This window comes from Symphodus melops (assembly GCF_947650265.1).
Source record: "Symphodus melops genome assembly, chromosome: 22".
Taxonomy (NCBI): Eukaryota; Metazoa; Chordata; class Actinopteri; order Labriformes; family Labridae; genus Symphodus; species Symphodus melops.
Genome location: NC_136712.1, coordinates 7,214,552 through 7,241,159, shown reverse-complemented (window position 1 = coordinate 7,241,159; position 26,608 = coordinate 7,214,552). Strand labels below are relative to the sequence as shown.

At 42.3% G+C, this 26,608-nt stretch overlaps 1 protein-coding gene across 1 annotated transcript in view; it reads right to left on the bottom strand.

Moving 5' to 3' along the window:
- Positions 1-26,608, bottom strand: part of exoc4 (exocyst complex component 4) — a 93,247-nt gene that overhangs the window by 24,939 nt on the left and 41,700 nt on the right. The window contains exons 12-15 of the mRNA XM_079335176.1: positions 15,211-15,313; positions 14,415-14,531; positions 2,339-2,475; positions 963-1,118 (exon numbers count right to left, since the gene is read on the bottom strand). Of these exons, the coding sequence (XP_079191302.1) occupies positions 963-1,118; positions 2,339-2,475; positions 14,415-14,531; positions 15,211-15,313 (513 nt within the window). The remainder of the gene's footprint in view (positions 1-962; positions 1,119-2,338; positions 2,476-14,414; positions 14,532-15,210; positions 15,314-26,608) is intronic.

Sequence of the window (26,608 nt, the reverse complement as noted above, 5' to 3'; positions counted from 1 at the left end):
TTTACAGGATGGAGACATCACGACTTTGAGATCAAAACTATTTCTTAAACTTTATTTACGGCCACTTTGAACTTTTAAGGAAAGAAAAAAATAGACTCTGGTGCCAGACAAGAGATATATAGAGAGATCAAAGAAGTTGGATAACGAAATCTCATCGCCACAGTCCTGAAAGGACACCGCGTGTGGACCAGCCTCCAGTGTCACCAGGATGTCCATAAAGTCAAGATTCTGGAAGAAAACAAACAGCAGGCACCTTTTCTCAACCACTCACACACGCACATGTGAGCTTATTAATGAGGCTTCATAGAGGCATCGGGTTGCCAGTCGTGCAGAAGCTAATCCCCCCTTTCGTAATGATGAAAACTTCTGCGGCTTTCAAATCAAACAGCCTTATGCTCTCCCCTCTTGCTATCTTTGAGATCTCACAGTGTGTGACTGCATGCGTGTGCGTGTGTTTGTGTGTGACTCAGAAAAAAGGAGAGCCAGGGAGCGTGCACACAACAGATTGACTTTCTTTGGCCACATAACCAATTTATTTATTTACTTTACTATTCCGCTCCGATGAGCTCCACTGTTCCCTGAAGAGTGCGCACATTCAAAGGCAATTTCGATAAGACTGACCCCCCCCCCCCCTCACCCCCCTCTTCTCCGCCTCCGTCTGCTCTCCTTATATTTTCCCATTTTGTTCGTCCCTCGCTTCCTCACTTCCTACAGATAGTGTAGTGTAGAGTGTTTAAAAGAGCAATCATGACTTATTTTATGGCTGCATCTTAGTCAACAAGAGGTGGTTCAATAATATGTGAATAAAGGAGCGGAGGCGGGCGGGAGGGATTACTTGCGTGATTGCTCAAGTGTGGTTGTGTCTGTCTACTTCTGCTTGTTTGTTTGTGAATACTGTGAAGGATTGGGGGCTATAACTTGCTGGGTTTTTTTCTGACAAATATGAACTTGTTTTTATGTACCGAGTAAAGTCCTCCTCATCCTCCCTCTTCTGTCGGGTCTGTCTGGGTTGAGCCATGTTCGCCCAGTTAGGGAGTGACTGGAGTAGACGGCTGATGTCCTCGTCTTTGGACCAGGAAGCGCTGATGGTGAGCTTCTCCTCACACTGGACTATTCCCCTAAACAAACACAGACGCACAAAAGGAATACACAGAGCTCAGGTATCTTATTAAACACATCCTGTATAGAAATGATTCTTTTGTTGTCCTTTACATGAACGAGAATAACAGTACAGTTAGGACAAGAAATATGTTTCTGATGCTCAGATCATAGCATGGACATAAATGTTATAATCGTATGCTAATTTCCTGCATCGGGCAGCCGTGGCTCAGTTGGTCGAGTCGGTCGGCTCCTGCAGCCACATGTCCCATGAGGTAAATGCACTCCGCTTGAAGTTATACTGAAAGGTTTCTGCAGATTAATTTGAATTCAAAATAATCAAAGAAAAGCTGCTAACCTCTCACCAAGCAGAGTGAATTTAATCCTGCACGTTTATTCGATCTTATTTCTCTCTGAACAGTCTTTTGACAATTTATTGTTGAGCTTTTTCAGTCTTACTTCATTTCAGTCTGTGAGGTTTAAATGTTTGCATTTGTGATTTCTACATCCTGTACATGGCAGATGAGTGCATGGTTAACATGCATGTGCTGATATTGTGTAAAAAAAAATTAACTGCACTACAGCAGCCTGGTTTCATTGAGGAGAGAAGTCAGGGCAGACAGCCAGCATGTATTTGTTTGTGTGCATGTGTCTGGGCTGGATAAACTACTTAGCGCAGCAATTAATATCATACTAACACCTTTTACAGGAGACACAAGCACTCCAGGGTTGCACATCGATACCACTGAGACATGTTCATGTAAATTTGCACATAGAGGTAAAAAAAATAAAAATGCTGAGCACACACTCAAATGCAAACACACAGACTTTGGCAGCCTCTGTTGGGCTTGTCTTTATCACTCAGAGGCCCCGTTGAGACCGAGGCTGACCTGTGACAGAGTCCAGATGGACTCCCAGCAGTCTGCCGGTCCTTTCCTGCGTCTCCTGGCCCGTTCATCACTCCCTGCCTTATCCCTCTACATTCTCTATCCTCCCCTTCACCTGGCCAGGTGTTACACATCCCAGGGGAGCCCAGATGGAGAACTCTCCACGGCAGAAATGTGAGTGTGATTATATGCATTGAAACCTGGTTCAATGTGATTACATTTAAAAATGAAAAATAAGCTGTCTGCTTGATTTTATTGGTTGTAAAAACTTTCATTAAGTGTGTACATAAGGGGATAAAGATAAAGGGATTCTGGGCCTATACTGCATGTGCTCAGCTTCTCTTTTCACCTACCTGTAGGCTGTGTTACAGATTTCCTTGTACTCCTTGAGCTTGTCGCAGACCATCTCAAGGAACTGATTGGAGTAGGCACTCAGGTCTTGCATCAGGCTCATCAGATCCTGGATGGACTTTTCCACTACCACCGTGCTCTGGACACAGACACAAGTGGATTGTTGTTAAGAAGAAAAAAAAAAAGAAATTCAAACTTTCATAGCAAAAAAAAAAAAAAAAAGTCAGACACACAGAAACATAAAGGTAGTCATGCTTTTTTCGTTAAGGTGCCTGGTCAGATCCAGTCTGCTGTAGTGCAAATGTAACAGGAACGCTCTGACTTCACTTATCTGTCACCTGCGGCTGGACTGATGACTGGAGCTGCAGAGCCTGTCAGAAGCTGTAACACTGTATTGCTGGAATGGATGATTCTTTGTGTAAGTGAATCAGAGTGAGTGCACATATTTCTGAGTGTGTGTGTGTGTGTGTGTGTGTGTGTGTGTGTGTGTGTGTGTGTGGGTGTTTGTGTTTTTGAATTTCTGTGATGTGTGCGTTCTCCGGCTCAAAGTTAGGAGTGTGTGTGCATTTGTCACAGTGCACCCATCACCAGGAGCGGCGGCAGGGGCTGTGACAGCAGCCATTACAGATTAGCCACTCCTGCGTGACTAATAGCTGGCCCGGGAACTGCAGAGCAGCTTCATATCCTCAGACACACTCGCACACAGAGAGCAAAGTTTTTCAAGATGCACACCTCTGAGCAATTCTGAGAGCTGTTCAACGAGATTACAAGTCAGTGTGGTCACGTTTGCCAGCTCTTGGCATTTCAGCAATCTAAGCTTCATCTCCAATAATAGTGATAACTAGCTATTAGTCTGGTGATAGCATTTGCTCAATAACTCTGAGGATCACCATGACTGTGAGAGCAGAGCTGTGTGTGAAGCAGAGCAGCACTGCAGACAGATACACAGAGAATCTTAAACACGTGCTTCTTAATATTCATCTCACTGCTTTTCCTATGTAAACTGTACACAGTGCGCCGTTGTTTAGGTACGAAATGGAAAACTTAATAGCTTGGTCGACGATGAATACATTGGAAATGATCTCTGAGAGGTGCAAACAACTGCAGGGGTAGAAGGTAGTTAAATCCAGAGGCTAGTACTTTTAACAAGCGAATCCATGCAGAGAGCAGAACCCTTCTATTCCAAAGATTAAAAAAAAAAAAAAAAAGTACATGGAGCTGAGTACATTATCATTAACATGCCTGATTCTTAGATTAATATGTGTTAGTTCAAGGTCTGTGTGGTGTTATAGTAAGTCCTATCTCCATTATTTCAGTGTCAATAAAAATCTTTTCTTAAACTTGCAGAATATTCAAGAGCAGCAGTGAGCAGCCAAAGTGGCTTTAAAGACTGCAGGGGGCAGCAGTGACTGTAGTTGATCATTGGAAAATATGGAAAGACCCCTAATGTGAAAGAATGACATTAATATTAATAGCTCTTTCTGTGTTTCACTTCCCGCCCTCACTCATCCTGTCATATGCACACACACGTACATGCTCACCCTCTCTCTCACACACACACACACACACACACACACACACACACACACACACACACACACACAAACAGCAGACACTCCACTGAGGGGAGTAATGATCCATAGCAGTGCCGAGCCCATGCCCGTGGAGTGCTAACCAAGGCCTGCTCTCTGCCAAGGGAGCACCCTTTACTGTCCATGCCTGACTCCCCGACAGGCTGTCAGAGTGGGAAGAAACACAATAAGATTCTGGCAGCAGTTACCAACACATCCCCGGTGTAGGCTGGTAGTATTACTAACCACTTCATTAACAAAAAATGCAATTCTTCACTTTCACATGGCAGCCTTTGTCCCTCTGACGTCACACTCACTTTCTCACTTTTCAATGTCAAACTTCTGTGTTCGCAACGGCTGATTTGTTCATACAGCAAAAGACGCAAGATCATTTTAACATAATGTGAGCACATACTGGAAATCTGACACCATGATTCACAGAATTTAAGCTAAAAAATAAAAAAAAGCAACTTTTGACAAAATATGTTATGTCCCTGCTATTATAGTCACTTTAATGGATATTGAACATTTGACACTTTCTGTTCATGGACCTAAGAACACTTTGAATATGTCAAAAAAACATTTGAACATATATATCCCTGTTCTCCATTTCTGACGTTTCTTCAGATCTGTGCAACTGAACATGTTCAAAGTAAAACAAGGAGAAGTTGATTTAGTACCATAGAAATATGACTGCCTCCATCCATATTTTTGCAAAGATGGTGTGAATTCAGAAGCGTATCAGCGGCCCTGTGCTCTTGCTGCCTCAGCTTTTGGTACGTGGAGCTCGATAGAAGGGCTGGGCCAATGAGCAGAGAAGAGTAAACAATGGATGCCCGATCCATTACTCCTGCTCTAACAAATGCTCCAGCGCTCGGCTCCCTTGTCTAATTCTGCTCATTTAACACAGCCATTTGTCTCAGGCAGCAGAAATCATTAAAAAGTAATCAAGGGACAGATTGAGAAAGGGAGGGCTGAGAAAGAGAGAGAGAGAGTGATGCTACATCTCCTCTATCTTACTTGACCATTATATAGGAGTCGTCCACTTTGGAGGCTCTGTGTGGACGTTATTCACGCTCTCTCCTTCTGTCTTTCTAATGTTTCAAGCTTAAAAGGTCAACACGCGGCGCCATCGGGTGAAAAACACCCATATTCCTCACGTAATTTTACTCCATAGTGTTGCATTACTCTTGAAACTGAGTCTGATTGTACAAATGGATCTCAGGACTTGCAGGGGTAAACCGCTGAGCGAAATGAAGGCCGCAGCCATAGTGCTTTAATGATAGCAACGAGGCGGCGCTAGCACTCAAGAGAGGCGCCTCAGTGGGGGGAAAAAAAAAAGCTGTTAATGTACGGTCATCACTGCAGAAACCACCCAGAGCTGGTGCTAAAAGTAGTTATTTTCTTTGGTTGAGTGAGTAAAAAGCACAACACAGAGAGAGGCATTAAAACAGTCCAGAGTGGAAAGATGTAATCGCTTAACTCCGCTTTGCTAGCTAAATGCTAAATCGTCGTGGGGAATAAAAAGAAAACAAAATGGAAATGATCTTTATCAACGTAAGCCCACTTGCACTCTTTTAGTGCATGTTGTGATTGTTTCTGTGTGCTGTTGAGGCTGAGCTGGGACCAGAGGGGCCTCGGCTTTCAATCAGAAACGGATCATAGATTTCCCCATTTCAAAAAACGGGGTCCCCCTGAAGGTTGTGAAAGGGTCAGAGTGTTTAACCCCTGCTCTTTGCCATTTCGCTCACACCGTGATCCCGAACTGCTGACTCGTGTAATGCTTGTAACGCCGTAGCCGTTCACATGAGTGACCGAGGGTAGCCGCAATAAAACACACTCAGCAGTGCGTTTACACACCCACACAAACCAGAACACATGCAAAGATAACCCCATGTATCCCCCCCCCTTTCCACCCACACACACACACACACAGGACATTCACAGGCTGTCCCTCTGCTGGGTAAGAAGGGGGAGCTGGGCATGAGTGGGACATCGTCTTGGCAGATCATTCATCAACGTCAGAGTCAAGCCACACTTCCAACACTCCCCTGACACACCGGATGGCCTTCATGCTTTTGACTGCTCAACCTCAACACATGCTTCTTTGTACGTGCGTGAGGGCTGTGTGCCTGTTTGTTAAAGTGTGTCTCATTTCACACAACAAACATCTACTTACTCTCGTGGGATTTCATTCAGTAATCTTACAAGATGGATGGTGCGTTATTTATTTAAAAAGTCTGACCAATAAACTGGTTGGCTGATATTTTGGGAGAATCAAAGACAGGTGTCTGCAGACATGGTCTTTGATATGTAAGTAGCCAAGTAGATTTAGTAAACACATGACGGTATATGTTAAGCAGAAGGTTGCTGCTTAATTACTGCATAATATTTTAAAATAAGAATAACATCTGAACACACAATGCTTCTAAGGATCTCGAATCGTCCTATTGCTGAAAAATCCAAAAACAATTGAGGTAGATTTCAACTGAATTTAAACTGAACAAATGTATTTAATAATAATAATAACAACAACAATAATAAACATTTGACATAATCTCTGTCTATCTGACAATATCTTTTTTATTTATATTTTCTAACACATTACGATATGAAAACTTTTCGGGCTGAACAAATGATGCAGAAAACAACAACTCAGGTTGTTCAGAAACGGTATATTACACATTTTGTCCAGCAGGGGGCAGCCCGACCATTTACAATACTTCCAGCACTGTCAGCAGAACATGTAGCAGAGCGTCGCAGCAAATCTTCGGTCTGTTTTGCTGTGAAGAGTAAAATAATGTCAAACATTTTTGGTTAGTCTCGTGAGTACACAGCCTTCTTAGTATATCTCGACTGGTGCAAAATTAGTGCACAATCAACATTTGGAAAGGGTTACTGTCATTTCATTATATCGGAAATAGCTGAATTTTTCAAAACATTTTTATGGAAATATCCAAAATAGGTCTGGCAATAGTGTATTGTATGCACTGCACCGCTGTCACCTCTAATCAAGACATTATATTACACATTTATTTGTCAAACAAGATCGCTATTTTTACTTGTTTTGCTCATTTAATCCAAGATGTCATTTTAGCTTGGTATCATGAAAAGAGCCATTTTGGACTGATAGAAGTGAGATGATGTGGAAGCAAATAAAAAGGTTTCGCTTTGATGTTCAACGCAGGAAATGCTACTAGGAGGTAAACAGATGTAAACATAGCTTCTGGGTGGATCACATCGAGTCATTATGAGCACACATCTTCACTTTCACCTCCGCCATTAAGGCTTCTAATGCAAAGCTTAATGCAGGGATAGTAAGGGTTCTAATTGAGAGATGAGGAGCAATATCACACTTGGCTGATTGCAGATGGGCTTTCACATTATACCCACCCTCTCCACACCCACGCAGAAAAACAAAACAAAACAAATGCAGAGTGAGACGCGGCGCTTCTGCATATGCTAATCCTATGAATCACACCGGCGTTCCGCTCTGCCATTCGTCCCACATCAACCACTAAGTCTATTTCACTAGTCACTCCGTCGGGTTTTTTCTTTGTTTGTTTGCCTTTTGGTAAACATAAGGTCCAGTTCATATCATCTTTTATTCTCTTTGTATGAATTATTAATGTATGATCATTGGTTAGGCCTTACCTTGTTTCAGTGTGTGAATGAAAGAGAAATGAAAATGTATCTGATTTCTGTGTTGGGTCTATCCTCTGCTTTGTGCCCCATTAGGCCCGTATGGAGCTTTTGTGTTACCACTCACACACAGACATAAACGCAGACCCACCAGCGAACACACAAAAACAACAGTGTGTGTGTGTGTGTGTGTGTGTGTGTGTGTGTGTGTGTGTGTGTGTGTGTGTGCGCTCAGAGCTACACACAGGATCCTCATTTGCAAATTCAGAGCACTAACTTGCTTCTGAAATATTCCTGCTGTAACTTTTATCAGGCGCCCACAGCCAAAACCTTCTCTCCTTGGAACCAAAGGGCATGTTTGTGGTGGAGCTGACATTTCAACTTCTGTCTCTCTCTCGAACTCACTCATCTAAAGGCAAAGATTATGTCTTGTTACACACACAGACACAGACACACACACACACACACACACACAGAGCACTGCATGGTGCGAACCTGTTCCACCTTGGGCTGTAGTTGGTGTGCGGCTCTGATTTAAACGCTCTCCCTGGCAACACACAAACAAAAAGCATATATAGTGTCAACTATATGTCTATTCTGTTGATATAAATGTATAAAAAGGCATGAACAAAGCAAAGTTATGTCTCTTTTGTAAGAAGACATTTTCAAGGCAGGTTGGAGGCTCGGGGCAGCTGGACGCCAGCCTCAGGAGAGTATGTGTTCTGTGTGAGATAACCAGGAGAAGGCGGGAGGAGGAGAGTTGCACCTTGAGCACTGAGAAGAGAAACGGTACAAACGGCGAGCAAGACAAAAACCCAACTGAGAAATAATCAGGATTTGAGTTCATTGAGGTTGAAAAAGTTGGTCTTTTGATTTGTCAAATAGCTTTTTTAATAATAAAAAAGAGAGAGAGAGAGAGAGAGAGAGAGCGTGCGATGTGTCATTTACAATAATCATCCTTCATGCATTTTAAACGAATGTGAGACAGAACTAAAGTTCAAAGTCCAAACAAAAGACAAGAACTCATCAGTATCATGAGCTGTTTAACAGCTTTAGAAAAAGAGTCTGTATGATGCCAACTCAGAACAAATAGCTTGATCTTTGAAAGTGTAATTAAGTCAATCTCCAGAACATTAAAATGCAAGTGTATGACTGAACTGGGATCTACTTTCACTACATTTAGATTCAATCACTGACTGCAAAGTCAAAGTTGAAGTCTCACTTTCCAGAGGATGTGCACAGTGTTTCTTTCCAAAAGAAAATGTGCTCAACCAGCCTGCCTGCCTCGAATACGTTTATGAGAATAGAACGACATAGCAGGAGACGCATGTAAAGAGCGGGAGGATTGGTGAGATAGCAATCATTGATAAGAGCATGAAGGTTGACCTCACCACCAGTTTGAGATATTTCACATCATCGTGGTTCAACTGACACATAAAACATCCTGACCTCTGAGGAGCAGGAAGATTCTTGGTGAATAAAAGGCTGTCTCTTTTAGTAATAGCAGCGAGGCAGGAGGACATTAAGAAGTGATGGAGGAAAAGGACATGGGGAGAAACTCAACACAAGAGAAGACCAAACTGCTGCAGTAAGTGTGCAGCCTTTCTTATTGAGGTGCCTTATTCTTTGATAACACTTAGCAGCTGTAAAATGTTCATACTTATACTTAGGCCCAATTTATTTTTTTCTGACTGAAAGAATAGTTAAGGGTTCCAGAAACCATCTAGACTGAACGTTAAAGAGGAATTAGACAATGTATTGAACTGAGAACAGGCCCGTTTGGGCTGAATCAAAATGGCTGCTTTGCAATTTCCTCGAGATTTCTTTTTTATCCTATAAACCTAAGAAGAGCTTTTAAATGTTGCTTCTGGTTGTGTTTGTGGCACTGTGTCTCTCTGTGGGTGTGTGAGTGCCTTTGTGCATACAACCCCACCCTAATACCCTCTTTCTTTCTCCCTTCCTCCTACTTCAAATTATGTCCCAATCATGGGGCACGGCTTTTGCGGCTAACAGGTGTATTGTGTTATGATTGCTGCTGTTGTTGTTGATGTGAGCAGGTTGCATAGAGGCTGCTTAATAAAGAGAAGTGTGTGTGTGCGTGCGTGTGTGTGTGTGTGTGGCTAATCAACAGGAGACAACCAGCCCCCTTACAGATAAACATTGCCTACAGTACACACATCATCACAAATAAAAAGGTCAGAGTCATCACAGTTTCTGGAAGTGGATCTGTGTGTGTGTGTGTGTGTGTGTGTGTGTGTGTGTGTGTGTGTGTGTGTGTGTGTGTGTGTGTGTGTGTGTGTGTGTGTGTGTGTGTGTGTGTGTGTGTGTGTGTGCGCGCGCGCAATTAACGTGTGTCTGCCTGTTTCCTCTCTCCTTTCTCACAAAGCAACATGTGAATATGAAATTTTAAAAGGTCAACATCATTAGCAGGCCACTGGCAGCTGAATATATCTGCAGTACACGAAGCAGCTGACAGCGTGGGGATGAAATCAGTCTTTATTTGGCTCCAAGACAACTTGTGTGTGCAAAGGACGTGTGTGAATCACAAATACAGGGACAATATAAGCGCACACACACACACATATGCAGGTAGAGAAGGACTAGTTATCAGCTATTGTTTGGAGTCTGCAGACAAAGACAGTTAGCGGGAAAGAGGCGACTAATTAAATCATGATTTTGTGAGCAGAATACAAGCGAGTGTGTGAGGCTGCATGTGCGCCTTGTGTGTATGCTTGTATGTTAGTGTGTCACCAAGTGAGCGTGTACAGCAGGCGGGGGGGGGGGGGGGGGGGGGGGGGGGGGGGGGGGGGGGGGGTGTACTAAGATTAATGGAGCCAATCTCCTCAGCTATCCAACAGAGTGACCATACATCCCCCTTTCCTATACTTTCTTCTTCCATCCTCCTCCCCATCCCTCTCTCTCTCCCCTTTTTTTCAGCCGTTCTCCCTCGATCTAACTCTAATTAAATGAATCAATCAGCGGCAGCCCCAAAGCTGGACAGATCGCATCACGCTGCTAGAGCTAACAGCACGTATGTGTTCTCAGGTAGTAGTTCATTAAAAAGGAGTCGGAGAGGAAAAAAGAGAGAAGATTCTAGAATAAAACAGGAATAACAAAAGGACACAATAGAGGATTGGTAGAGTGCAACAAAGAGATCATTTGAGCAAGAATGAAAGGCAGATATCAAATAAGCCGAAAACAGAAAAGAAGGAAACGGAGGGATGATGATTTGTAGCTTCGTATGTTGCCCTTCCTCCTTTTTGAACGCTCTGGTCTCTAGTCTGAAGACATATCAGCCCAAGCTCTGCTATCACACAGACGCATGAACGGACATTAACCTTTCCCTCTGAACTGTATACTGTCCTTATCTCCTGCTCATAGTGGACAATATATAGGCAGTGTCAGGCTCATAATCGCATCATTATTATGTAATATATATACATGATATATGTATGTAAGAGTGCTGTATTCAACACTGCTGCTGCCTTGTGATAGGCAAATCCCGGCTCATATCGATATTACTTATTAACCTATACGCCCTGGCTGCATGTGTATTGCTTATTATGGGATGTTAAAGGTGTCTTGACTACTGTGCGGTGTTTCCGAAAGTTGTTTTGTCCATTTCTAGAGGTGAGATATTAGTGACAAGGGGTCAAAGAATTCATATAACATAGATGTGTTAATAAAACAAGTCTGCTCCAAATGTTAATGCTATGGAGATTCAGCCATAAATATTCCCTTACTGCTGCAAAAGGGCAGCGGAAAAAATGGACCTATCGCATATCGTACCGCGAAGGTTTTTCAAAAATAATATGAATTTCATGTTGATAAATGTTTATCTAAAACCTGCAACACAACTCTTGCTCACTTTGCATGCATACATGCGCAGGTGCATGTGTGTGATTACACTTCTGCTTGGCTTCTTCTTCTTCTTCTGCTCGTTTTTGGGAACATACAAAAAAAAAAAAAAAAAAAAAAAACCACACATGCTTAACGCTAATATCTTCCTCCAGTTGGAGCTCCAGCAGACATTAGCGTGTGCTTCGGTGGCTGCGGCGAGCAGATGCGTCTATAAAATGTGCTCCCCTACGGTGTCCCGCATGTGGCTGCTGCAGCCAAGGTGTGTGAGACGGCGTGGTTAATGTGCTGTAGCAATATTGAGCTCTCTCTCTCTCTCTCCCTCTCCCTCTCTCGTCGAGCGGCGCCAGCGGTGTGTGTCTCTCTCTGATAACACACACCTGGCACGGCGGGTGTCATGGCACTTAAAGGGAGTACATGTGTGCGTACGGAAACACGCTCGCACTCGTGCATAGATATGCAGACACACGGGGACACACACCTCCACATCTGCGCTTTTATTGGGAAATCTCAACCATTAAATAGGACTGTCACTATAATCTTTAATTAGCCATTGCAGTGACCAAATTGATGTATTCACCAACTGTCCAGCCAGGAACTTCTGAATGAAAATGCTCCCAGCTCAAACATGCTCTTTAGTTCTTTATTACACTTCCTGGTTAAAACAAGGTGTTGAAACCTCTATCAAAAGCTCTCAAGAACTGTTAAAAAATATAAACCACTCACTGAGTAAGAGAAATCTCGAATGAAAGGGACACAGGATGAATGTTTACCGAGACAACAGTGTGAAGGCCCCTAAATTAGAGGCGACAAACACAACCACGCACAGGTTGCAAAACAGACTGGCATGAATTCAGACACACGCATGAAAAAAGTCACAAAAAAACTCAAACAAATGCCACTCTGACCCGAGAGTGTGAATGGCAGGAGAAGAAGAGCGGGAGCCTCTTTAATTTAGCCCAATTAAAAAAAGGCAAAAAGCCCAAACAAAAGGAGTGTTTTATTGCACTCCCCACTATCAGCAGAAAGGCTCATTAGCCACAGCAGCATAATTAGCAAGATGCTGCACTCCTCGTTAAGGAGGGGCCCGCGCCGTAAACAAACCCAGCTGAACTCCAAACGCCCACGGTCTCTCTCTCTGTAATGATCTGCCACCGCTGTTCCCTCCCTGTGAGAGAACCAGGCGAACAGACAGGAAGGCTCTGACAGAAAGACACACACACACGCTGACAAATCCAAGGTTTGCGACAGACACACACACAGACACACACACACACACACACACACACACACTCACACACATATGCACAAACTACCTCTCTGGGACACTGCCTTCCTTGACAACTGCATGGACAAAACACACTCACGCAGACATCACACACAGACCTGTCAAAAGAAATATGTGTGCGTGAGAAACATTTTTACAATATTGAAGAGACAGAGAGCCATACTCCACCAAACATCCACAATATCTGACAGCTGAGACATAAGAAAGTCTTGCCAACTGTCTGGATCTTGACTTTGGCACTGCTGTAATCTTCAACCTGCCAAGAGCACGTTTTGAATAAGAAAGACTGCCAAAATTAGCAAAACGAGCCTGTGGTTAAACGCAGTGTAGTCAATGAGGCAGTCAATGTGAATTAATCCTTTAAAGCCCGCCAGAAATTTGGCTTGAAATACTCAAAACACATAAATGATATCAAAGTTGAGAGTATCATCAAGCATCCATAAAAATCTGACTGAAAATAAATGTTTAACACTTTGAGAAAACCTAGATAAATAAACAGTTAATTATACCGTTTAGGTCATTTTTCAAGAATATAGGGCTGCTTCGCGGATCGAATCTGAGCTGTTCAGCAAGTGTCAATCAGACGAGTGCAGCCTTAGACCGAGTCAGACACGGAGGAGGAGGAGGCAGAAGCGCCGCCATTTCAATCAGTTACCAAATGATGAGTTACAAAACTATCCATATCAGAGGTCTGAACTGAACATGTAACACCATGAAAATGCCTCAAATACATCAATGTTATGCTCAATGATAAATCTGTCGTTGGATAAAGTTAGCTAGTGGCCAAACTTAATAACAAACAGTGAAAACGAAAAAGACCAATGATCAGTACTTAGCCCAAAGGTAACACTTCTGCTGTGAGTAAAAAGCCAAATAGCTGCTTTGCAACAATTTCCTCTGATTGGTTCAAATCATTTTTTGTATTATTTTTACAACTGAGTACCTCTTTGGGTTAGTAAACATTTTAGTGCCTTTTTTTTGCCCTTACAAATCATGAAAATGAACCTAAATTAAGTAATAAGAAGACTAATATTTGCTAAACAAAGAAGCGAAGGGGGTGAGAGCATTGAATGCCTGGCGAAGGCTTGAGATGTAACTAATGAGCCTCATGTAGAACCACACAAACGTACATTTTTAACACTTGCCTTATAAACCAACCTACGGGATGTGCTCACAATAAAATGCACGAAAAGAGAGCAAGTGTGCGGTCTCCTTTTGTACTCTTCTTATAAACAAACAGCCATCTCGAAAATAAGAAAACAGAGTAAAAAGCAAATAAAGCAAGGCTTTATTCTTGGTCAACTTCTGTGATCATGTAGCGTCACGGTCATGATGAAAGATGGATCCATGTCATGCTCTCTTTACATTATAAGCACAGCACTGCTTTCTTCAGAAAGATGTTTGATGTAAGATATACTTGATAGCCCTTTTACAGCCGCAATTATGATCCTGAGCGATAGGCTACAGGGTGGGCATAATGATCCAAGAGTGTCTCCCTCCTCCACTGATCAGGCTACGAAGGGGAAACAGTGGCAAACAAACAGCTAATGTGTCTTATATAAGTGTCTCCAGGTTGTAGGTGCGGACCTGCTACACACACACACATATGGCACGCACGTGCGCTACAGTTTGACCGACTCATTTTTGTGTCGCACTGATTTGTGTTTCGATGTTAATCCTTCCCATAATATGAGTTTTGAGATCGAACATGTTGCTCACCTGCAGCAGGGGTCTCTGAACTCCCAGGACTTTCATGGTATCAGCACTGGCAAGGATCTTCAAGGGGTCTGCTGCCTTGCTCACCACCTCGATTTCCTTGTTAATCTCTGTTCGAACCTGAGAGTTTCAAGACAACATGACACGGGGACAAAGCGAGAACAATGAAGAAGTACAGAAGCTGTGCTGAAAAAGCAGAATTTGATATTTTGCTTTTATGTGCCAGCTTTTCGTGTTTAAGCCTGAGGGACATTCAGCTGCATTAAGTAGAATTTCAAGCATAATTTTACATCGAATGGTTTACCTTCGTAGTCGTAAAAGTCAAAGATTAATTCTGTTTGAAGAAGATATCCTTTTCAGGTAGTCTACATAGCAATACAAAATAAATAATCTATGTTTCCCCAGGTCATCGATGGGATTATCAGTTTGGATGTTTGAAAGCAGTTAGTTAAAGTTAAATGAAGAAGATTAAGAAGTACAGTAGTCCCAGAACTCAGCCATTGTCCTTTTTAAGTCTGACCATGTTCAGGACATCTTGGAATGGAACAGTATAACATTAATTTATTTTCTCACAATTATGCAGGCTGACCTTTTTGTTTTAATTATTTTTTCAATTAATATTGAATGAACGTTTCCAAATATATTGTTTAACAAGAACAGACATTTTTCACCTGTCATTTTTGTGAACAAAGAAATAGTCTATTTATGAGTCTCATTTTCTTGATAAAGGATTTCTGTGGGGACGGTATCCCATCCATTCAGATGCTATAAAAGAGTAATATTGTGTCGTTTGACGGACCTGGTTGAGGAAGAGGTCGTTGATGTAGTAGGTGAGGAAGGCTCGGAGCTGGCACTGTTTGGCCTGGCCTGGCCCCATGTTCATCTCGATGTCCTGAATGAACCTGAACAGAAGAAGAGTCAAGAGGAACAAACGGTTAAACAGCGAGCATACACCAACACCACCTGTGAATGGGAGTGTTTAATTCACCAGCAAAATGTTTGAAACATGATCACAGGAGCAATGAGACACAGGCCCGTGAACAGCAACGCAGTAATCTTGCATGGATGGCTCCAACGCCGACTGCCTGGGAGGTTCAAATCTGCGGTGGGAACTGATTTTAGGAAGTTCTGTACGACTCTCAAGGTGCCTTTGAGCAAGATAGTAAACCCGAAAGGGCTGCAGTGGAGCAGTTGGTACCATTAGGGCAAGACTTTACCAGACAACAGCGGTGAAAGTGTCCCCCAAGACCTGTAAAAAATGTCATTCTATTGGTCCGAAACGATGTAAAAGGATCACCTCTGCAGTATTCATGCTTCTTAATTTCCCAAGTAAGCTGGTGTCTGGTTGGTCACTGTGGTCAGACAGTAATGTATGGGTTGGCTGAGGCACACACACACACCTCGTTTGTCAGAGAATCACCGGTCACTGGCCTTGTCTAACACACACACACACACACACCACAGGGCGACGCATGCAAGAGCGAGCACCGCCTCAAGCGTTCAGCACACAGAAATGCGCAAATAAATCAAAGTGCTCGCAAAATAATTCTTTGACCCGCAGGACCTGTGAAATACATGTGACCTAAACTTAAAATTGAGAGCGCGAGAGAAAACACGGGTGAATACAAATATTCTATTTGAGGAAATGAAGAGAAAAGCGGAGATTTATAAGAGAATATAAAACAGAGGTCAAGCTACAGGGTTGCTCATTTTGGCCAGACAAAGCAAAGAGTAAGAAGCAGAAGGACGACTCCACTGTTTGGAAACAGTGTGTCTGCTAAATGTCAAGTTGGCGTCAGCGCCATTTGGAGGCTGCAGCATTGCAAAAAAAACCAAGGACGACTTCAAGAACTCTGGAACTTAGACTGTAATGTTTAAAAAAAAAAAGATGGACGAATTGATACCTCCCTAAAAGTGAAGCAAAAATATTCTCCCGACTGACATGCTGCAGCATAGATGATAGGCGACGCCTTCTCAGTGTTAACAGATGGGACATGGGTCAAGCCACCTTAGCTTTCATGCTAATCTTTCTAAGAAGTTAGCTTCAAGAGTTCGTCAGCTCTGTTTTATTCGGATTAGCAGAGTAGAGGAGGAACAATATCACGAGTTATTGAACTTTGCATAACAGTATGTAAGTGCTTGGAAAAGGGTCACAAGGACCTGTTCTGCCATGGACTGCACCATCCAAAAGAATCTCTGCAGATGCTACCACTACTTCAACGTCTTCAGCCAATCCCTGTGCTGCACAGACTCTGGCTGCAAGCGCCAATAAGTCAGCACCTGTCGTTGGGGGAATTTGGCTTCACTTTTTTTTTTTTTTCCCCCCCTAAAGGATAAGGTGGAAAGGTGTCATCCATCTTTGTGTAGTCAATGATGAGGACCAGTCGGAATTGAAGACTTGTGAGCATGTTCAAACACATGAAGAAATGGGTATAAACACCAAGAAAACACCAGCTCTAAAGATAAAACTACTCAGCATCTGTCCAAATTAGTCAGCAAGAGCTGGGGCAAGTGTTTGTGAGTATGTGTGAGTGTCTGAGAGCAAGTGAGCTAGGCACCTCAACCTCTTCTAAATCCTTCATTGATTCCCACTAAAACTCGACCCCGACAGAAAGTTAAGCAGGAGAAACTCTTCTGTGGCCTCATTAAAGCTGTCAAGCTGGCAAAACAAGGGAGGTCAGACATACAGCTTCTGTTTAAATATGTAGAGAGCCCAACTTAAACACTTTGTCTATAAAAAAAATAAAAATAAAATACAATTCGTGCTGACAACTTCATTTCCAAAAATCGATCCTTTGACAAAAGTTGGCAGTTTGAATGTTCACCGTGTTGTTCGGGGATCCATCTCATGCTGTCATTATTGCCATTGTTTCAATACGGGTGTCAGGATGATGGATCTTCAAGTTTGCGTGAGAGCGCAGATGGATTTTTTATTTTTTTTGCAGGCAGGGGTGATAACGTTTGAGTAATGTTGCGGCGATGAGGCAGTAAAATGGTTTTGTCTATCCAGAGTGGCCATCTGGAGGCAAGTTGAAGACCCCTTCACCAGGATATGGAGCCCATGGGTGTTACAAGGAAGTTTAGCCGAGGTAACTGGGCTAAAAAGCACCGTCGGGGGGGCCACAACGTGAACCCAGACATGTCAGCAAATTTACATTTTAGAGGGGTGGGCGCCATTAGGAAGACAACGCACATTAAAGAGAGTGTTTAGTAAGAGAACTTAGAGGAATATATTTGAATATAGAGTCGTAAAAGTTGGATTTAAGTGCAAATGGAATAATAACGTGGGGCAAAACAGAGAAGAGCTTAAAGATTTCCAAATGGATCTTGACAAAAAAAAAAAATCTCTGCCAGCTCATTATCATTACAACCTCAATCTTCCAAATGTTGCCGATGGCATGACATACTGCTCAGAGAGAAAGAGCTTCTGGAGAAGATGATGGTGAGGATAAAAAATGACACCAAACAAGCTAACACACACACACACACACACACAGCACAGCCATTCAAAAAGCAATCAACTCGACTCAATCGCAAATGAATCACAAACTTAGAAGAGCCCGATCTTTCCAGGCAATGCAAGTGTCATTCTGTGAGCCAAACCTCCTACACACACACACACACACACACACACACACACACACAAAAAACATGCAGAGTTAGCCTGAAACCCCCCATACTGAAGAATGACAGCTACAGCTTCATTTTATGTCTCAAGGCTACAACAGAGCTTGACTTTACATTGGGCTGCGTTGACATCATTCCAACAGTTAACCCTGAGTTACTGTGATATAAATCAGAAGTGGTGTCTCTGGCTGCAGTTCTTATTATAACACAGCCGGGGAAAGAAAATCCCGGTCTTTTTAACAAGCCTGAAGTCTCTGCATCAAATAGTCAAAGTAGGCATATTTGAATGAACAATGGGAAAGCAGGTAACGTCCCCCCCCCCCCCCGGTGTGTGTGTGAAATCTGAACGAGCTTAAATAATCTGCTTATCTGCACTCTCACACGCTCCTCGTCCAACTGGCAAGCACAGTTAACAGTCACAAAAAAAAAAAGATGTAAATGCAGAGGAGGTCCAGATCAAAGGCTTCAATTACAAAGAATTGGACCATTAAAATGGCATGTATACGAGTGGGTTTTTAATGCATGTGCCAATTGATTTATGAACAACAATTATTACAGTAATGCTCCTTTGCTCCTGTATAAACCCCTGAGTGAAGACATAATTCTAACTGGCTACCTTACTACTCTATCTAAAGGATACTAGAGCAAGTATGTTTGTATGTGGACTAAATAGAAGACTTATCCGGCTAGTTAAAGTTTTGAATTGTGAGTATTCATTATGAGGGTCTACAAACTGTTTTGCAATCTCGCTGTCTCGACATACTACATCGCGTAAGGCATCTGTAATTCAAATTTTCCATTTTTCAGATGTTTTATTGATTTTATCAGCACAATCCATTTTTCAATAAATAACTGTAAAAGTCCAGGTATGAACATAAAAATAAAAGATCTCTACCTGTTGTCAAGAGAGGGCTACAAACTGGCCTCACCTTCACACTTGCATCCACCCACCACAAGTCTCACAGGCTCCAACAATTCATCACAAAACACTGTCAGATACAGGTACAAGCATACTCAAATAAAGAAGCAAACACACATACTTTGATTCACATTTAGAGGGAGTCTGCCATCACTTTTCTTGTGCTCCACTTAGGGTGGGCTGTCACCTCTGGATCCAACATGGCTGCACCAGTGGCATTATGAAGCCAGCTTCTTAGTAGCAACCCCTGATGATCGCTCATGACAGCATGTAATTAGGTGTCATTATGAAACATATGCTCAACATGCATGGATGCATGCATGTACTGCATGCATCTCTATGTATGTATGTGTGTACGTGCGCATGCTTGGATGCATGTGCCGTATGTATGTTTAGAAATGGTATTCCAGGATGGTACGATATTTCTATTTTAAATGGGATTGACCTGCTTTCTATAAAAAAATGATGTGTGATACATTTAAGATAATAAAGAAATAGAACAAACAGGGACATAGATTTCATATAGCAGAAACTCTAAACTAATTCCCTACTGGAAACTAAACCTTAAGGTAACAAATGCTTCTTTAAATGGGAAGGGCTGGGATCCCATAATCAATCTCCATCTGCAGCTGCAGCGTAATGATGCTGAAAGAGGAACGGGATAGAGACAAAAGATTCAAAGAAAGACAGCAGAATAAGAGTGTGCTTATATCGATTGGAGAGTCAGCACTTTGTAAATCTCCCAGAATTCCCTTTAGGCACGAACCCATCAGCTATGGTGAATTCTGATGTGGCCGCCCGGAGAGGAAGGCTTGTTCTGTAAAGACCTGTCACACTACCAAGGACAGGACACACTGAGGCCCTGCAAACTGACTGAGAGGGAAAGAGTTAGAGCAGGCGTGTGTGTGTGAGTGTGAGTGTGAGTGTGAGTGTGAGTGTGTGTGTGTGTGTGTGTGTGTGTGCGTGTGTGTGTGTGCAACACAAGTACACACTCATGGGCTGCCATAAAAAATGTACAGCCACATGTCAATACATCAATACACCACATCCGCCAACACTTAAAAGCACTTATCTATATGCAATTACTCTTACTCACAGTACACCCAGTCTCTTCAGGGAAGACTTCGAAGTCATAAAAGGATTTTAATGGACGGCGACACTTTATGGGTTTTATTGTGCAACCAACATTAGCTTTCATTCCGATGGATCCCGACAATAAATGCAAGAATGGCAGCTTTTAATTGTTACCCCAACTGCTCATTCAATATTGATTCTGTGGGAATATTACACACTCCAATGCACACTACTTACTTCTTTCCACAGTGGTGTGAAATTAATGAAGTCGCAGTCGAGAATATGAAGATGTACTCAAGAGGTTTTCAGAATGCTCAGCTGTGAATTAAAGAATAACACAATCAAAGAGAGCGATTTATGTAGTGCGAGGAGGGGGGGACGACTCAAATTCTTTGTGGCTGTTGCTTGATCCTGAAAACCTTTAACACTAAAAAATGTGTCACTTAAAAATATATACTGTATATATTCAAGTAAATGTTCCTAACTCCAGCTATTCTCACAATGAACACTAGATGGCACTATGTCAGCTTTTTCCAAATCTCAGCAGCACAACAGGTTGACGTTGGTGTCTTTTTTAAAAATTATTATTCAGGAAGGTTTTAAGGAAAAAATTAAGATTCCAGTTGGTCTAAAACCTGCACAAAATGTGTTTTAAGCGTGTGTCTGAGTAAGACACAAAGAAAGAGATGTGCGTGAATATATTGTCTTTCTTTCTCTTCTTTCGTTTGTTGTGACAATACTGTGTGTGATTAAGCGTAGCAGTGTGTTTTCATCAGTGCCAGCTCAAATACATATGGTCTTCCCACACACGCCGCCTACGCCTCTGCCAGACTTCCTGCTGTTTCTACCCTGGCCTTGCCCCTGATGTTGCAGCACACACGCTGAAGGCTTTCAGACTGCAGACTGCGTATGCACATGTGTGGGAGTGCGTGTGCGTGTGTGTGTGTGTGTGGTGGGCAGAGGGTAGAATGAGTGCGTTTGTTTAAGAGAACAAAAGAGGGAAAACGAGGCGTGTGATGGGAAGGTGCAGGGATGCATTATGTAAATTATGTTTGTGTGTGTGTGAGTGTGTGTGTGTGTCGTTTGTGTGCGTGTGCATGTGTGTGTGTGTCCACATGCTTACAGCAGCAGGTAAAAATGAGCTTCATAATCAGAACCTTTTCTTTGGAAAGCAATGCTTTTAGAATATAAAACATCTGTCCATCCTTCGGTGACTCTCTGCTACATACGATCATACACAGAACAGACTGTGAAAGAATCCATTAGTAATATTTTTTTTACCACAATCTCAATCTCATGATTTTAATGTCAACACATATGAGCTGATAGACTCTTCTAAAGATCTTTGACATTCACCCTGGCTGAGTCTGCTTGCTCATCTGCAACACATACATAGGTTTAGGATTAGTCAAATCTATATAAATTAGTCACACGTTGCCCCAGAACTGGGTGCAATAACTGAAATAATGGAAGAATAAGCAAACATTACAAAATACTTAGAGAAACAGAATCCAGTTTTGTAATGTAAACTAACACCATTTACAACCATGTTGATTTTATAAGACAATTTTGGGCCAAAAAACAACCCTAGTGTGACTCCATACGAAACTTTCTTAAACTCTGAGTCAAAACATACAGTACTAACGGCTTCCTATTTTCCAAAATAACTTCGGAAGCATTCATGGCTCCTCTCCTAAATTCAATATTTAAACAATTTGAGTTGTAACTGTGATCGATTGATTTTTATATTTTTGAATCAATAAATACCCCTACTGTGTACGGCTGCTGTGTTTCCTTCAATTAATTCTATTAATGGTGAAGATGCATTTTCTTTTTCTGATATAGTAAACACAGTATGTATTGTCTTCATGAAACACATTTCTATACAGTCAAAATGACAGGAAAATAAGAATAAAGACGAACAACACTGATACAGAGGAAGCTGTACTCGATAAGAAACAGAAAAAATCTGTTTCAATCTATGTGGCATTTAATGAATGTGCATAGAAAAATCAATGGATTAAGCAATGGATGATAAAGGAATGTGTGTGATTGTCAACAGTGGCTATCAATGATACAGAGGCTGGCAGGAAAATATCTGCATCTGTGCAACATACTGCATGTATTGTTAACATGCACATTTATGTCTCTGCACATATTCTGTCAGTGTGTGTCTATTATGTGTGTGTGTGTGTGTGTGTGTGTGTGTGTGTGTGTGTGTGTGTGTGTGTGTGTGTGTGTGTGTGTGTGTGTGTGTGTGTGTGTGTGTGTGTGTGTGTGTGTGTGTGTGTGTGTGCGTGCGTGTCTTTTTGTCTGTCGCAGTGTGGTGCAGACCAATTAAAAAAGAGGAGATTGATGACCAGGGGCTCTGAGTAGCAGCAGAAGGAGTAGGGCTAGCAGACAGCTGCTTCCTGCAGACAACAGGAAATGAGATGGCCTTGTTTAGCTGACGCCGCCGACGCCAACACCAGCGAGCCTCAAAGACAAATGACCACCTCGCCGCCGCGACTAGCCTTCTCCTCCATCTTCCTGCAGCGATGCTCTCCATTCTCCATCTCTTTATCTCTCTCTAATTCTTGCCAGGGCTCTCTCTCTCTCATTAGTCTTTTCTCTGAGAGTAATGTAGTTGAGCTATATTCCGTTGATACAGTGCAGATATGGAGTAGAGGTGTGTGTGAATACAGACACTGCTTCTATTGTATGATCTTAAATGTCAGATAGAGCGGGAAGCGTGGCGTTTCTAGCAGGAATTCTCTGCATGCATTTAAAATATTTATGTAGATGAAATAATCCAAGGTAAATGACTCTTCTGCATGCTCACATCATTCACCATCCAAGCTAACATTACTTTACGTGCAGTTATACCATCGTCTTGGACCCGTTTTTAATGCTCACATGTACTCTTTGTTGTGATGGGTAGATCTGGCACAGCGCAAATCCTCCACGAAACTTGGTTTCAGAGACACACACTTTCCGTGCACGGCGCCTACGGCAAGGAAATCACAGCAGCAGGGGTGCAAACCTGTCCACTGCCGGTTCATTCCCATTCATGACAGCTTTCAATTTCCACTGGACCACATCTTTTTATTTCTGAAGGTTTTGTCACTGAAGTATGAATTTTTATATAATGGGCTGTCTCCGCTGTCAGCTGAATGGTAAATAGTAAAACTTTGTGGAATAAAGACGGAGTCAGACTTCATTATGAGTCTGCAAGGGCGAGGAATATCTGCAACAAAGGGATGACAGCATCAAATAGCGAAAATATTCTTTATTAATCGGTGCATTTTAGTAAGTCTACATTTTCAGGTCCATGTGTTTGGCTGTGTTTTGTTTGTGATTATTTTTAACAGGGAGCGTCTATCCGGTTTCCACAGAGGACCGCTGTTGTCTGCCTTCAGCACTATGTAACTTTGACAGCAGCCAACTGCTCTCTCACAGGAAGTGAATAGAATATTACTTCTCACAGGAAGTGCTTTCAGCTTGATGGCACTAGTTAGCCACCAGCCTGATGCTCAAAAGTAGCAAGTAAGCCCATCTCGGTTCTGTTTAATACAATGGCTTATGCTAAATGATGAAAGAGGGCCGTGACGGATAAAGCTAAGAGTAGAAGAAGAGAGAGTGACCTAGCAGGAAGCCACACTACAGAAAATATTGTGCAGGCTTCGACACGTTGACGAGAGCTTGGCAAAAACAGTAGGCTGCAGGTTGTACGCCAAGCTGGCTATGCCAATATACTGTGTTTTTTGACAGTGCAGTTACTTTTAGAAACTTCGGTGGGAGACAAAGAGCACAAAAAAAATTTCCCACATAATGTTGTCGTAACAGTCATATTTAAAAGTCTGCACAAACGCCAGTCGTCTTTGCAGCGTTTCCCTGTCAAGTGTAAACCTCCCCCTGTGGAACAAAGAGCACAATTTGTCTTTTCACTTTTAATTGCAGCTAACTGTTGCAATTTTTGTGTTTACGTCTTTTATGAGCCTGTGAATGGAGAGGAGCTGTGGGAGGCTCAAGATGCTTCACCGAGCCATTAAGAGCACAAGAGGGGCAAAGATGCCTCAATGTCACAATGGGAGGCTAGCCGGTCTAAATTGCTACTTTTGTGCTCAATGTACGACGTCAATCAATGCAGACAGAGAGGCAGGTGAAGGAACTGTTTAGAGCTGCTCTCATGGAGTGAGTGAGCGTGTGTGTGTGTGTGTGTGGCACAAACTGAGATGAGCCACACAGGCGCACACACACACACTATTCTCCAGTCAGTTAGCCAGGTGCAGACAAATACTGTATCTGCTGTGATTGTACCCCGCACAATGCTTAAGTATTTAAGTGTTCATCTCCTGCTTATAAAACAAGTCTGATTAATAAGCGGAGCATTAAGTGGCCTCCCACAGGTGACATTTACAGAAACAGGAGGAAGGGGGGGGGGGGTGCTTCATCAAAGGAAGCTGGAGTAGGAAGTAAAAAACAAAAGCTGACAAAGTAGAATAGAAGGACCAACACTTGTCTATGGAAAAATGCAAAAAGAGCTAAATAAAACTACAGGGTGACAAAAGATTCAGTCCAACATAATAAGCTCGGTATCCCGACTATCACACGGCTACCCACTGGAGAACAAAATCCTTTGACACAACATTTTGTACAAAAAGTATTGCATGTCATCAAGCTTCCATTAGAATGGATAACATTCGTTTCAATGGATTAACAGAAGGTTTTTGAGAATATACAGAGGCCTTAAATTATGTTTAGGATAAAGATTTAAGAGATGATGAAGTGAAGGAGTAAATGAGTGATTTCTGTGGACAACACATGAATGTAGAACTTGACTCTTGTCTTTAATTACTGTTCATATTCAGCAGTCATTACAATCTAATACTCAATGTCGTAAACACTGCCATTTGTTTTCTTTTTTTTGGACTTATAAAAATATTTTATTTGTTGAAAATATCATGGATTTGTTCAAAAGTTTTAGGTCACGGCGCTAACATTGACATTAACATTGAAAAGTGCTGACTCTGCAACAGTGAGCTGTGGAGCCTCCTTCATCTCGGATGAGGAAGCTTTTATAAAACTCAAATCTATGTTTTTGTGAAGTGAAACAAGGTGAAGAGGACAGCAGGAATCCCAGTGGCACCCGATTGAAGTTTCTGCCCCGCCACTGTCAGTCTGTCGGCATTTTCTTTCCCATTCACCAAGCTGAGAACGCTGTCACATCCCAAACTCCTTCCTTTTTAAAAGACACCAAATGTCTCTTTTACTTTAGCTCATTTCTGTCTCGAAATTTTCATTTATTTTATTTTATTATTTCAATTTTTTCCTCTTCTTCTTTCATAAAATAATTTGACTGGGGTCAAATTTTCTGGTTTTCTTTTCCGCAGTCTGCAATAATAAAGTAGCAGAATGCTTTAACTGACTTATCAGAGCCAAGTATGCAACACTGCTGAACATCTCTATTGTAACCCAAGATCATCAGAAGGTGCCTGGAGTACTAATAAGATTATTAATAATAATATTAGGGGTCCAAGGACACTTTACATGCTGGAGGGAGCACACAGAGAGTGTTAGTGCTGCATTCAGGGATCTTTTGGTTCTTAACCACATAAAACTCATCAAAAACTTACCTGACTCACAAAGAAGTTTGAAAGTTGAAAGACTTCGGCGCAAGAGATGAAGGAAAAGGAGGCTTTAGAGCTAATTAAAGGTACTCTCTTTACAATACACTATAATTCAGGGGCCTTAACAAAGAGCCAGAGGGAATGGAAATATATATGCCATGTGCTAAGCTCTTATCTATAAAAAGGTTTTTCTGGGTGGTTGTTGATTTGGTTCATCGTTGGAAAATTGAATTGCTAACTTTTTGGGAAAAGAGAAGTGGTCCGAGGAAGAGCTGCCAAAAGGGATCGTTTTCTAACCTCTGTAAAGACGGACATACCCACGTGAACACACTCAGTTCTATAAATCGGAGTCGATGGTGATGCTGCACTCTCTCTTTTTTGAGCCACCAAAAGACAATTCAGTGAATGACTCAGCGAGACAGAAGTGCGAAGGTGCTTTACACTCCGCCTGAAAACTACTGAGAAAAACACTTAACCTGCACGCGCGCACACGCACAAAAGGACCTGGCATGGAAGATGGCAGTGAGGAGTGTATTTTGGCCCCGGAGCGGAGAGTGAATGGAAAGTTGCCCCGAAGAAGTGATGCAAGGTCAAAAGGGTTGTCGTGAGAAAATGGCTTTCATATTTCTCAACGATATGATGGCTACGGGTCAACATGTGTCATTCTCTGGAGTTAAATATCGACATTTCAAACCAAAAATACGTTTAATCTTTGCTTTCAGGCGTGTGTGCTGCATATTGTGTTTTCCTTCCAGCTGTAAGCTAACCAGCTGAGCTAGCACAGGAGAGCATCATCCATGTCTAAAGGTTACTCTGATTTAAAAAAACCCATCCATTTATCACCTCCGTCTCCTTACTGTATGCCCTTATCTCCCCCTCTCCATCTCCTGTCCTCCATTTCCCTCCATTTTTCACCCGCTCTGCTGTCATCTCTGGTCTCTTATCCCCTGTAACGCTTCTCTCTCCCC